General features: G+C 39.5%; 1 protein-coding gene across 1 annotated transcript in view; it reads left to right on the forward strand.

Moving 5' to 3' along the window:
• The window catches only part of TTN (titin), a 306,431-nt gene that overhangs the window by 95,809 nt on the left and 198,498 nt on the right, over positions 1–12,124 (forward strand). The window contains 21 exon segments of the mRNA XM_027773115.1: positions 294–572; positions 689–976; positions 1,139–1,417; positions 1,513–1,791; positions 1,897–2,175; positions 2,282–2,569; positions 2,701–2,988; positions 4,475–4,756; positions 5,006–5,284; positions 5,405–5,686; positions 5,842–6,120; positions 6,214–6,501; positions 6,685–6,963; positions 7,058–7,336; positions 7,439–7,717; positions 7,850–8,137; positions 8,279–8,566; positions 9,847–10,128; positions 10,351–10,629; positions 10,985–11,266; positions 11,395–11,673. Of these exon segments, the coding sequence (XP_027628916.1) occupies positions 294–572; positions 689–976; positions 1,139–1,417; positions 1,513–1,791; positions 1,897–2,175; positions 2,282–2,569; positions 2,701–2,988; positions 4,475–4,756; positions 5,006–5,284; positions 5,405–5,686; positions 5,842–6,120; positions 6,214–6,501; positions 6,685–6,963; positions 7,058–7,336; positions 7,439–7,717; positions 7,850–8,137; positions 8,279–8,566; positions 9,847–10,128; positions 10,351–10,629; positions 10,985–11,266; positions 11,395–11,673 (5,925 nt within the window).

A 12,124-nucleotide genomic window follows, 5' to 3' on the forward strand; every position in this document is an offset into this window, starting at 1 on the left:
ACAAATAATTCATAATGCAAAGGAGCCTTCATTCAAAGGAGGTTCAAATGTAAATGAATACACATTGTCTAATGCACATTGTCTAAAATATGTTGGAGTCAACTAATGCACAAACATGCACTTCTTAATTTAAAAACTGCTATAATTCTATGACTGTACTTAATAATGGGATCACATTTTAAAGCTGAGAGTCCTAATACAACTATCTCATTGGAAGAAACAAGCTTATCAAATTTGATAGCAGAGGTGTAAAGATCTAAGCTTTGACAGATGGATATCATGTTTTATTCCAGAGCCCGCGGTCATTGTTGAGAAGGCAGGACCTATGACAGTGACTGTAGGAGAGACATGCACTCTGGAGTGTAAGGTGGCTGGCACTCCTGAACTCTCTGTGGAGTGGTACAAGGATGGAAAGCTGTTGACCAGCAGCCAAAAACACAAATTTAGCTTCTACAACAAAATCTCTTCTTTAAAGATTCTGTCCGTTGACAGGCAAGATGCAGGCACATATACTTTCCAGGTTCAAAATAATGTTGGAAAAAGCAGCTGCACAGCTGTGGTTGATGTTTCAGGTTAGTTGTGCTGGTTTGCTCTAGTTGCTTATGCAAGTCTATTTTACACATTTCCTTCTTTCAAGTTTCTTCCGTTCTTTCAAATCATGATGAGTCTCTTACCTTTCCTCATACAGACCGAATGGTTCCTCCCTCTTTCACCCGAAGACTGAAAGATATTGGTGGGGTGCTGGGTACTTCTTGCATCTTGGAGTGCAAAGTAGCTGGATCATCACCTATTTCAGTTGCCTGGTTTCATGAGAAAACTAAGATCGTCAGTGGAGCGAAATACCAAACGACATTTTCAGATAACGTCTGCATGTTGCAGTTGAATTCTCTGGACTCATCAGATATGGGCAATTACACATGCGTGGCTGCTAATGTTGCTGGGTCTGACGAATGCCGTGCAGTGTTGACTGTACAAGGTCAGTGTTGGATGATCACATTTGTACAGAATGATGCCTTACACATTCCTTTATGGGTGCACATCCAGGCTAACACACATTCCAAAGTGCGTGCATTATTTTTAATCCAAAAATTACAACTAAATTGGAAGCTTACAGACCTTTTAATTATCCTCCATGTAGAACCACCTTCTTTTGTGAAAGAACCTGAATCTGTGGAAATACTACCAGGCAAAAATGCTACCTTCACAAGTGTTATCAGAGGAACTCCTCCATTCAAGGTCGGCTGGTTCAGAGGTGCCAGAGAATTGGTGAAAGGAGACAGGTGCAACATCTATTTTGAAGACACTGTGGCAGAGCTGGAATTATTTAATCTTGACATATCCCAGAGTGGAGAATATACCTGTGTGGTTTCTAATAATGCTGGCCAAACATCCTGCACTACTCGCCTTTTTGTAAAAGGTTTGCTCAAGTGCATTCACTCTTCCTATTTTCTATAGATTGACATCTTTGTGTTTTTATTGTTTAAAATTGTGCTGTGCTCTGTCACTTACCAGAACCAGCTGCATTTGTGAAGAAATTAAGCGATCATTCTGTAGAACCAGGGAAGTCCATAATTCTGGAGGGCACCTACACTGGCACACTTCCAATTTCAGTCACCTGGAAAAAGGATGGTTTTAACATAACTCCATCTGAAAAATGCAACATTGTCACAACAGAAAAGACTTGCATTCTGGAAATTCTGAGTAGCACAAAACAAGATGCAGGACATTATTCTTGTGAGATTGAAAATGAGGCGGGAAGAGATGTTTGTGAAGCTCTGGTATCTACACTAGGTGTGTCTTCTTATTCTCTCTAAAATGATTTGCATGTGTCTAACTTGTGTGGTTTGTTTGGTTTACTTTCATTCCAGTTGCTGATTGTGAGCCTTTTTTCTTTAGAACCACCTTATTTTGTTACGGAACTGGAACCTCTGGAGGCATCAGTTGGAGATTCAGTTTCTCTACAGTGCCAAATCGCTGGGACACCGGAAATCACAGTGTCTTGGTACAAAGGAGACACCAAGTTGCGGCCAACTCCTGAATATAGGACCTATTTTACAAACAATGTGGCCACACTTGTTTTTAATAAAGTGAATATCAATGACAGTGGGGAGTATACATGTAAAGCAGAAAATAGCATAGGAACTGCTTCTTCTAAGACTGTCTTCAGAATTCAAGGTGATGACAGTGTTTTAAAGAAAAGTTCCTTTCCTATCTTAACTCTTTTAAATGGAAAATTTTATTTCACCTGCTAATGCCTCAAGTTTTACTTGTCTTCCTACAGAGCGCCAACTCCCACCTTCCTTTGCAAGACAATTAAAAGACATTGAACAAACCGTTGGGTTACCTGTTACGCTCACTTGCCGATTAAATGGCTCCGCACCAATCCAAGTGTCCTGGTATAGAGATGGAGTACTCTTGAGAGATGACGAAAATCTACAGACATCATTTGTAGATAATGTGGCAACTTTGAAAATTTTGCAGACTGACTTGAGTCACTCTGGTCAGTACTCTTGTTCGGCTTCCAATCCACTTGGAACAGCATCTTCCAGTGCCAGGCTGACAGCAAGAGGTTTGTTCTCATGGTCAATCTTTCTCTTTCCAATCCATGACTTCATATTTTATTGTCAAAGTAGAAATTGTCCATGGAAGAAAAAAAAAAAGAAAAAAAAAAAAACATTGCCTTTTCTTCTCCTCTTCCAGAACCTAAAAAATCTCCCTTCTTTGACATTAAGCCTGTATCTATTGATGTGATTGCTGGAGAAAGTGCTGATTTTGAGTGCCATGTTACTGGTGCTCAGCCAATGAGAATAACTTGGTCAAAAGATAATAAGGAGATTCGTCCTGGAGGAAACTATACCATCACATGTGTGGGAAACACTCCCCATCTGAGAATTCTTAAAGTAGGCAAAGGAGACTCTGGTCATTACACTTGCCAAGCAACCAATGATGTTGGCAAAGACATGTGCTCAGCTCAACTCAGTGTAAAAGGTATCATTACATACCAACATTTATTCTTTACTGTGTCTTTGTAATCATTCCCTAAAGCATAGGAACTGCTTCTTCTAAGACTGTCTTCAGAATTCAAGGTGATGACAGTGTTTTAAAGAAAAGTTCCTTTCCTATCTTAACTCTTTTAAATGGAAAATTTTATTTCACCTGCTAATGCCTCAAGTTTTACTTGTCTTCCTACAGAGCGCCAACTCCCACCTTCCTTTGCAAGACAATTAAAAGACATTGAACAAACCGTTGGGTTACCTGTTACGCTCACTTGCCGATTAAATGGCTCCGCACCAATCCAAGTGTCCTGGTATAGAGATGGAGTACTCTTGAGAGATGACGAAAATCTACAGACATCATTTGTAGATAATGTGGCAACTTTGAAAATTTTGCAGACTGACTTGAGTCACTCTGGTCAGTACTCTTGTTCGGCTTCCAATCCACTTGGAACAGCATCTTCCAGTGCCAGGCTGACAGCAAGAGGTTTGTTCTCATGGTCAATCTTTCTCTTTCCAATCCATGACTTCATATTTTATTGTCAAAGTAGAAATTGTCCATGGAAGAAAAAAAAAAAGAAAAAAAAAAAAACATTGCCTTTTCTTCTCCTCTTCCAGAACCTAAAAAATCTCCCTTCTTTGACATTAAGCCTGTATCTATTGATGTGATTGCTGGAGAAAGTGCTGATTTTGAGTGCCATGTTACTGGTGCTCAGCCAATGAGAATAACTTGGTCAAAAGATAATAAGGAGATTCGTCCTGGAGGAAACTATACCATCACATGTGTGGGAAACACTCCCCATCTGAGAATTCTTAAAGTAGGCAAAGGAGACTCTGGTCATTACACTTGCCAAGCAACCAATGATGTTGGCAAAGACATGTGCTCAGCTCAACTCAGTGTAAAAGGTATCATTACATACCAACATTTATTCTTTACTGTGTCTTTGTAATCATTCCCTAAAGGTATCTTTAGGTTTTTTTTCTTTTTAATGTTTGAGATAAACTAACTTCATCATGTTGTAATTTGTATATTAGTGTTGGATATGATGTGAATCAAAGTTCGGTCTTTTCTTTATATTGTTCTTTAAGGTACTGGATCTCTATGTGTAATGTTATCAAAGAGTATTGCTTAATTGAAATTCGTTAAGTGTTATTTTCACTATCCATTATTTTTTGTCAGTCTTTCCTGTTTTATGATGTTCTGATTTATTATTAAATTTTCACCAAATACATCTTAATATACTAACTTCTGTTTTAGTTTATACATCCCAATATAATATTAAACATATCAACTATGTTCTCTATTAAAATATTATATATTAGTTAACAAAAAAGAGAAGTAACTTTACAACAAAATGACTAGAAAGTATATTCTTAATAATAAACCACTACTAATAAGAATTGATGGGATCTTCAACTACAAAAATAAGCTATTTGAACACATATATATCCCTTACTGACTTTTTCCTTTGGTGCACTAGAACCTCCGAAGTTTGTTAAGAAATTGGAAGCTTCAAAAGTTGCAAAGCAGGGAGACTCCATCCAGTTGGAATGTAAAATAAGTGGTTCCCCAGAAATCAAAGTGTTGTGGTTCCGAAATGACAGTGAACTTCATGAAAGTTGGAAATACAATATGTCATTCATTAATTCCGTGGCACTGCTCACTATCAATGAGGCCAGTGCTGAGGACAGTGGAGACTACATCTGTGAAGCTCATAACGGTGTTGGCGATGCTAGCTGCAGCACAGCACTGACAGTTAAAGGTTAGACACGCTTCCTTTCTTTGTCTTCTCTGACTTATTCTAGATTCCTCCTGAGCAATGTTATGAGCTCCAAAATACAAAGGCGAATGAAGTTATTTACTTGCGAGTCTTAAACTAGTTTATATGAATTGTCATTTTTTGCATTCACATGTATTGTCATAGGTCACACCAGTCACTCTTAATGAGTCTAGATTATAAATTTTTTCCCCGTTAGTAAGCACATGTTCTTATTTTTCTTTTTTCTGGCAGCACCTCCTGTTTTCACTCAGAAGCCATCTCCAGTGGGAGCCCTTCAAGGTGCTGATGTGATCCTCCAATGTGAAATTTCGGGAACTCCCCCATTTGAAGTGGTGTGGGTTAAAGATCGAAAGCAAGTTCGAAGCAGCAAGAAATTTAAAATTACTTCAAAAAATTTTGATACAAGTCTTCATATCCTTAATCTTGAAGCCTCTGATGTTGGTGAATATCACTGCAAAGCTACTAATGAGGTGGGAAGTGACACATGTGTTTGCACTGTCAAGTTCAAAGGTTTGTATTCACGGGCACAAAAATATACCCCTCTTCCTTTTATCTTTTCTTGCTTGACTAATAATTTATATGGCTGTGATTCTCATAATGTTTTCCTCTAACCATGGGTTTCTTTCACAGAACCGCCACGATTTGTGAAAAAGCTGACTGATACCTCCACACTTATTGGGGATGCAGTTGAGTTACGAGCTGTAGTGGAAGGCTTCCAGCCAATTTCTGTTGTTTGGCTAAAAGACAAAGGTGAAGTCATCAGAGAGAGCGAAAACACAAGGATTTCATTCGTTGATAACATCGCAACCCTCCAACTAGGGAGCCCAGAAGCATCTAATTCTGGAAAATATGTGTGCCAAATCAAAAACGACGCTGGAATGAGAGAATGTTCAGCAGTCTTGACTGTTCTAGGTTAGTAGCAAAGTACTTCCTGGGAAAACAATCAAATTAATTGACCCATGATTATTTTCTGCAAATACTACTCTTACTTATTACTCCAGTAATATACTGATGACACGATGAGTCTGAATGAATTGACTGTTTTCAATGCAATATTCTTCTTTTAGAGCCAGCCAGAATCATAGAGAAGCCAGAACCTATGACCGTCACTACTGGAAATCCTTTTGCATTAGAGTGTGTAGTGACTGGGACACCAGAACTTACAGCCAAGTGGTTCAAAGATGGCAGAGAACTCTCTGCAGACAGCAAACATCACATTACATTCATCAATAAAGTGGCTTCTCTTAAAATCCCCTGTGCAGAAATGAGTGACAAAGGGTTATATAGCTTCGAAGTAAGAAACAGTGTTGGCAAAAGTAACTGCACTGTATCTGTTCATGTTTCGGGTAAGTAGGGTGAGGATTTTATGAATTTATAATTTTTTCTGGGAGCAAAAAAACAAACTCTCTTTACATGGAACATTACCTTTCTCCACATAGATCGAGTTATTCCTCCTTCCTTCATTCGCAAGTTGAAAGACACAAATGCAGTTCTGGGGGCCTCAGTTGTTTTGGAGTGCCGAGTCTCTGGTTCAGCCCCAATATCAGTTGGCTGGTTTCAGGATGGAAATGAGCTCGTTAGTGGGCCCAAATGTCAATCCAGCTTTTCTGAAAATGTCTGTACTTTGAATCTGAGCTTCTTGGAGCCCTCGGACACAGGCACATACACATGCGTGGCTGCCAACGTAGCTGGTTCTGATGAATGCTCTGCAGTTCTGACCGTCCAAGGTCAGTATGCAAGGACAGGGCTGTTCTTTGCTAACCCCTCTTCCACCTGACTTAATGCCTGCTTTGCCTGAATTGCTTCCTTTTGTCTTCATTTTTAGCCCTAGTTTTCTTTTCTTTTGAGTAGCAAAAGCACTTCTCACTTCTTCTTTTCTCTTGATCTCCCTCCCTCCTTGGGATACCTAGAACCACCATCTTTTGAACAAACTCCTGATTCTGTGGAAGTTTTGCCTGGAATGAGCCTCACGTTCACCAGTGTGATTAGAGGCACTCCTCCCTTCAAGGTCAAATGGTTTAGAGGCAGCAGGGAACTGGTGCCAGGAGAGTCATGCGCCATCACTCTAGAAGACTTTGTCACAGAACTGGAGTTGATTGAGGTGGAACCCTTGCACAGTGGTGACTATTCTTGCCTTGTTACTAATGATGCTGGCAGTGCTTCCTGTACCACACATCTCTTTGTGAAAGGTTTGCTCTTTCCTCTAATTCATGCATCTTTAGCTTTTTTTTTTAAGTCTTCACTTGAAGATATGAATGTTACCCTCGTGTTTTCTCCCTGTAGAACCAGCCACCTTTGTGAAAAGATTGGCTGATTTCAGTGTTGAGACAGGAAGTCCCATAGTTCTTGAGACCACATATACTGGCACACCTCCGATCTCAGTGAGCTGGATGAAGAATGAGTTTCCTCTTTCCCAGTCTCAGAATTGTAGTATCACCATGACAGAAAGATCTACAATTCTGGAAATTCTTGAGAGCACAATAGAAGATTATGCACAGTACAGCTGCTTGATAGAAAATGAAGCTGGTCAAGACATCTGTGATGCTCTGGTGTCTGTCTTAGGTGTGTTGACAGTTGCCTCTTTTTATTGCTCTTCTATTTCTTTGAAAATGCCCTCTTTAGTTAGCATGATTGATTGATTGGTTACCATCCTTTGTACCTTAGAACCACCTTATTTTATCGAACCTCTGGAACACGTGGAAGCAACCATTGGAGAACCTACAACCTTACAGTGTAAAGTAGATGGAACTCCAGAAATTAGAATTGCTTGGTATAAAGAACACACGAAGTTACGATCAGCTCCTGCATATAAAATGCAATTCAAAAATAATGTTGCCTCCTTAGTCATCAACAAAGTGGATCACAGTGACGTGGGAGAGTACACATGCAAGGCAGAAAACAGTGTGGGGGCAGTTGCTTCTTCAGCTGTGCTCGTTATCAAAGGTGATGATGGTTGTGTTTAACAAGTCTTGCGTGTTGACAGATGCACTTTCTTAAAAACATCCAAATGTTCACGTTCTATGTGGTGGATGTTTTCTCTCTCGTAAATATGGATTATCTGTAACTTCTTTACAGAGCGCAAAATGCCACCTTCCTTTGCAAGAAAACTGAAAGATGTTCATGAGACTCTTGGCTTCCCAGTTGCCTTTGAATGTCGCATCAATGGCTCAGAACCTCTTGAAGTATCTTGGTACAAGGATGGAGTACTTTTAAAAGACGATTCTAATTTGCAGACATCTTTTGTTCATAACGTAGCAACTCTCCAGATTTTGCAAACTGACCAGAGTCATGTTGGTCAGTATAATTGTTCAGCTTCTAATCCTCTTGGGACTGCCTCGTCCAGTGCCAAGCTCATTCTGTCTGGTGAGTAGCCCACTGCACTACTCTCTTCATTATAAAGCAGCTTCTCTGTTCCAGGCATCAAAAGACTGGTGCCATTTAGCTTCCACTCTGGGTCTGGGAGTTTGGAACTGAAAACATTATGTTGGTCTTCATTCTTTTCAGAACATGAAGTGCCTCCTTTCTTTGATCTAAAGCCTGTATCAGTAGATCTTGCTCTTGGAGAAAGTGGTTCTTTTAAATGCCATGTAACTGGAACTCCACCAATCAAAATCACTTGGGCCAAAGATAACAGAGAGATTCGCCCTGGAGGCAACTACAAGATGACTTTGGTTGAAAATACTGCCACTCTGACAGTTCTCAAAATAGGCAAAGGTGATGCTGGGCAGTACACTTGCTACGCAAGCAACGTTGCTGGAAAAGACTCTTGCTCTGCACAGCTGGGTGTCCAAGGTATTTGTTAGAGTGATGGAGCAAAGTCTTTCAGATTTTCCATACCTTAAAATATAGATGGGAAGGTGTGCTTGAAAGTTATGTTTAGAACCATAGTCTAGTGATTAGAAATGATCAAGGGTCTTCCAAACAAAGATAAGTTTTTAAATTTTTCATTTATAAGATATAGAACTGGAAAACTGAAAAGTCCACTTTCAAAAGATAAAAGTAGAGAGTGGAAAAATACTTCACAGAATTGCTAGAAAATCCTAGCTTGAGAGAAGTTATCATGTAACAAAAAAGGGAAGTTATTTCAAATGACTTACTTTTCACAGTATTTAGTAAATGAATGGATTTTGGATGGATCCCTCTAAGGATCCAAACTAGCAAGCCCTTCAAGAAGGAGCCAGATGAACAATAAGGTCAACTTTCTTTACCTCCACTTAAATAGCAGTGGCAGTCAGAGGCCTGGGGAGTACTCATACTACAGAAGGCAATCATGTCTTTTCATCATTTGTGCATGGCTGCTATTGTCAGAAATTAAATATTTAACTCAATGGACAGCTGATCTAACCCATTAGAGCATTTTTAAGGGTGTTTGTGTTGGTAGTTTATAAATATCTTGAAATTAAAATAGAACTAGATTTAGCAGCTCATTTGCTATATGGCAAATAGCTAATCATTTTTACTTCCTTAAGCCTGAAATTTTTGCTTCAGTAAATGAAGGAAGCATTTGCTCTCACTCACTTCAAAGGGAAATTATGAAGGTTGAAGAAATTTCTATTTAAGGCCTGGAAGATAAAATGGCATTTTAAAAGTATTAAGATAGCTGACCCATTTTGCTATTCTGGTTCATCATGGTACATAACTGATATCATTGAAGCCTTAGGAAATAGTATTCTACTTGTTCACACATGGGAGAGTAATCATTCCCTGTGAACAGAGGGATCAGAGGAATTCTATCAACAGATAACATGGTTCTGTTATCTGTTACCTCTGATCTTAGCACTAGAGAAGTGATTCTTTTGCTTGGAAGAAAATTGCACAATAGAAAGTAATGTCTTTTCCCTTTTTTTTTTTCCTTTTTTGCAATACTTGACATGCATATTTATCAAAATAAAACTATTTTATTTTAGAAAATTTCTATTTAAGTTTCACTTATCAAGTCTTCCTTGAATTGCATCAAATGCATTTTTTTCTAAAGCTAACGACCTCTCTAACAGACATTCCTTTTTCCACTTCATCTTGTATGATATGTGTTTTTTCCATCCCTTACCCTGTTTTCCCTCTTGGTTCCATAGAACCACCCAGGTTCATTAAGAAGCTAGAACCTTCTAGAATTGTGAAACAGGATGAATATACAAGATATGAATGCAAAATAGGTGGGTCTCCAGAAATCAAAGTTTTGTGGTACAAAGATGAGACTGAAATTCAAGAGAGCAGCAAATTCAGAATGTCCTTCATTGACTCGGTGGCCGTGTTGGAAATTCACAATCTCAGCGTAGAAGACAGTGGAGACTATACATGTGAAGCCCTCAACGCGGCAGGCAGTGCCAGCAGCAGCACTTCCTTAAAAGTTAAAGGTCAGATCTTACTCTTCCTGTTTTGCACATTAGGCCCCCCCTAGTGGTCCTCTAAGTCCCTGTTTGACTCTCCATTGTTTTCAAATTAGTTATGGATATGATTAAAAGAATAAAAATTGAAAGTGTTGTTTTATCACTCTCTTTGAAGGAATGGAAACTGCCTCTTACTTTTAGCTACATACATACAGAATCCAACCTAACTGTCCTTTTTCCCCATTTTAGAACCACCTGTTTTCCACAAAAAGCCACATCCTATTGAGACACTGAAAGGCGCTGATGTTCACCTTGAATGTGAGCTTCGGGGCACTCCCCCATTTCAAGTTTCTTGGCATAAAGACAAGAGAGAACTTAGGAGTGGCAAGAAGTACAAGATAATGTCTGAGAACTTCCTTACGAGTATTCATATACTAAATGTCGATGCTGCAGACATCGGAGAGTATCAGTGTAAAGCCACAAATGATGTGGGCAGTGATACTTGTGTTGGCTCCATCACTCTGAAAGGTTCGATTGTCTTCTTTCTCTCTGCTCACTACTTTTTTTCTAATTTCAATACTCCATTACTCCCTTAGCTATAACCCAGTCTGTTACCACTAATGGTCTCTTCTACTTTACCCCTTTTCCCTTCTTAAATCTTTGTATATTTAGTCTGTTTCCCTTAGTCTAAACCTTACTAAGTATTTAGACAATTTTGGCAATATAGACTCTAATGTGCTCCCACTTCCACCCACCAATTTGTCTGTTTAAGACAGCAAAATGACCTATTATCACTAGCTTTATTTTGAAGTGTTCATGATTTGAGAGCAATGCTATCCATCCTGCCCATTTTAATACCCTGATTTACCTCTTTTTTCATCAGCCCCACCAAGATTTGTGAAGAAGCTCAGTGATATTTCCACTATTGTCGGTGAAGAAGTTCAGCTTCAGGCCACTATTGAAGGCGCTGAGCCCATTTCAGTGGCATGGTTCAAAGATAAGGGGGAAATTGTTAGAGAGAGTGATAATATATGGATTTCTTACTCAGAAAACATTGCAACCCTACAGTTTTCAAGAGCAGAACCAACCAATGCTGGGAAATACACGTGTCAGATCAAAAATGATGCCGGAATGCAAGAGTGTTTTGCCACGCTATCCGTTCTTGGTTAGTACGAACAAGATGTTATCATGAATACAGACACACTCTTCTCTTGCCAGGATTGACGTTTTCTTTGTTTGTTTGTTTGTTTTTCCCCATTTTATTGTTAAATGAGAAACTATATATCATTCCAGAGCCTGCAACAATTGTGGAAAAGCCAGAATCCATACAAGTTACCACAGGAGACACCTGTACCTTAGAGTGCACAGTGACTGGCACACCTGAACTCAGAACTAAGTGGTTTAAGGATGGGAAAGAGCTGACGAGTGACAACAAATACAAGATAAGCTTCTTCAACAAAGTATCTGGCCTTAAAATCATCAATGTGGCACCTGGTGATAGTGGGATATACAGTTTTGAAGTACAAAACCCTGTTGGCAAAGACAGCTGCACAGCCTCAGTGCAGGTTTCAGGTTGGTTGTGCTTCCCCTTTATCATTATAGGGCAGTTCCTGATTTTCATGTCTGCACGTGGGAAACTCCATTGTCTACAGCGTAACATGAGTCTCACATCCTCCAAATCAACAAAATCAGAGACAACAAACCTGTAGCGTTAGAAGTAAACTATGTTCAAAATTATATATATATATAGGAACCAGCAGTTAGCGTAATGACTATGTTGCTGGACTCCCATGTAGTTGACTGCGGTTTGCATCCCGGACCCGGTGGCTTAAAACTCATGCCGGCGTGTGTGCATGCGTGCCCAAGATCCCAAGAGGAGAATGGAGGAGAAGGGATTACAGTGTGGCCATCCTCCCTGGGGGGAGGGGGGGATTTTTCGTTTTCTGTCTCTCTGTCTCTCTCTGTCTGTCTGGTGAGCGCACATGCCTTATGTCAAAAAAAGTTCCCCAAAAAATTTTATATA

This window comes from Tupaia chinensis, unplaced genomic scaffold, assembly GCF_000334495.1.
Source record: "Tupaia chinensis unplaced genomic scaffold, TupChi_1.0 Scaffold000322_1, whole genome shotgun sequence".
Lineage (NCBI taxonomy): Eukaryota > Metazoa > Chordata > Mammalia > Scandentia > Tupaiidae > Tupaia > Tupaia belangeri.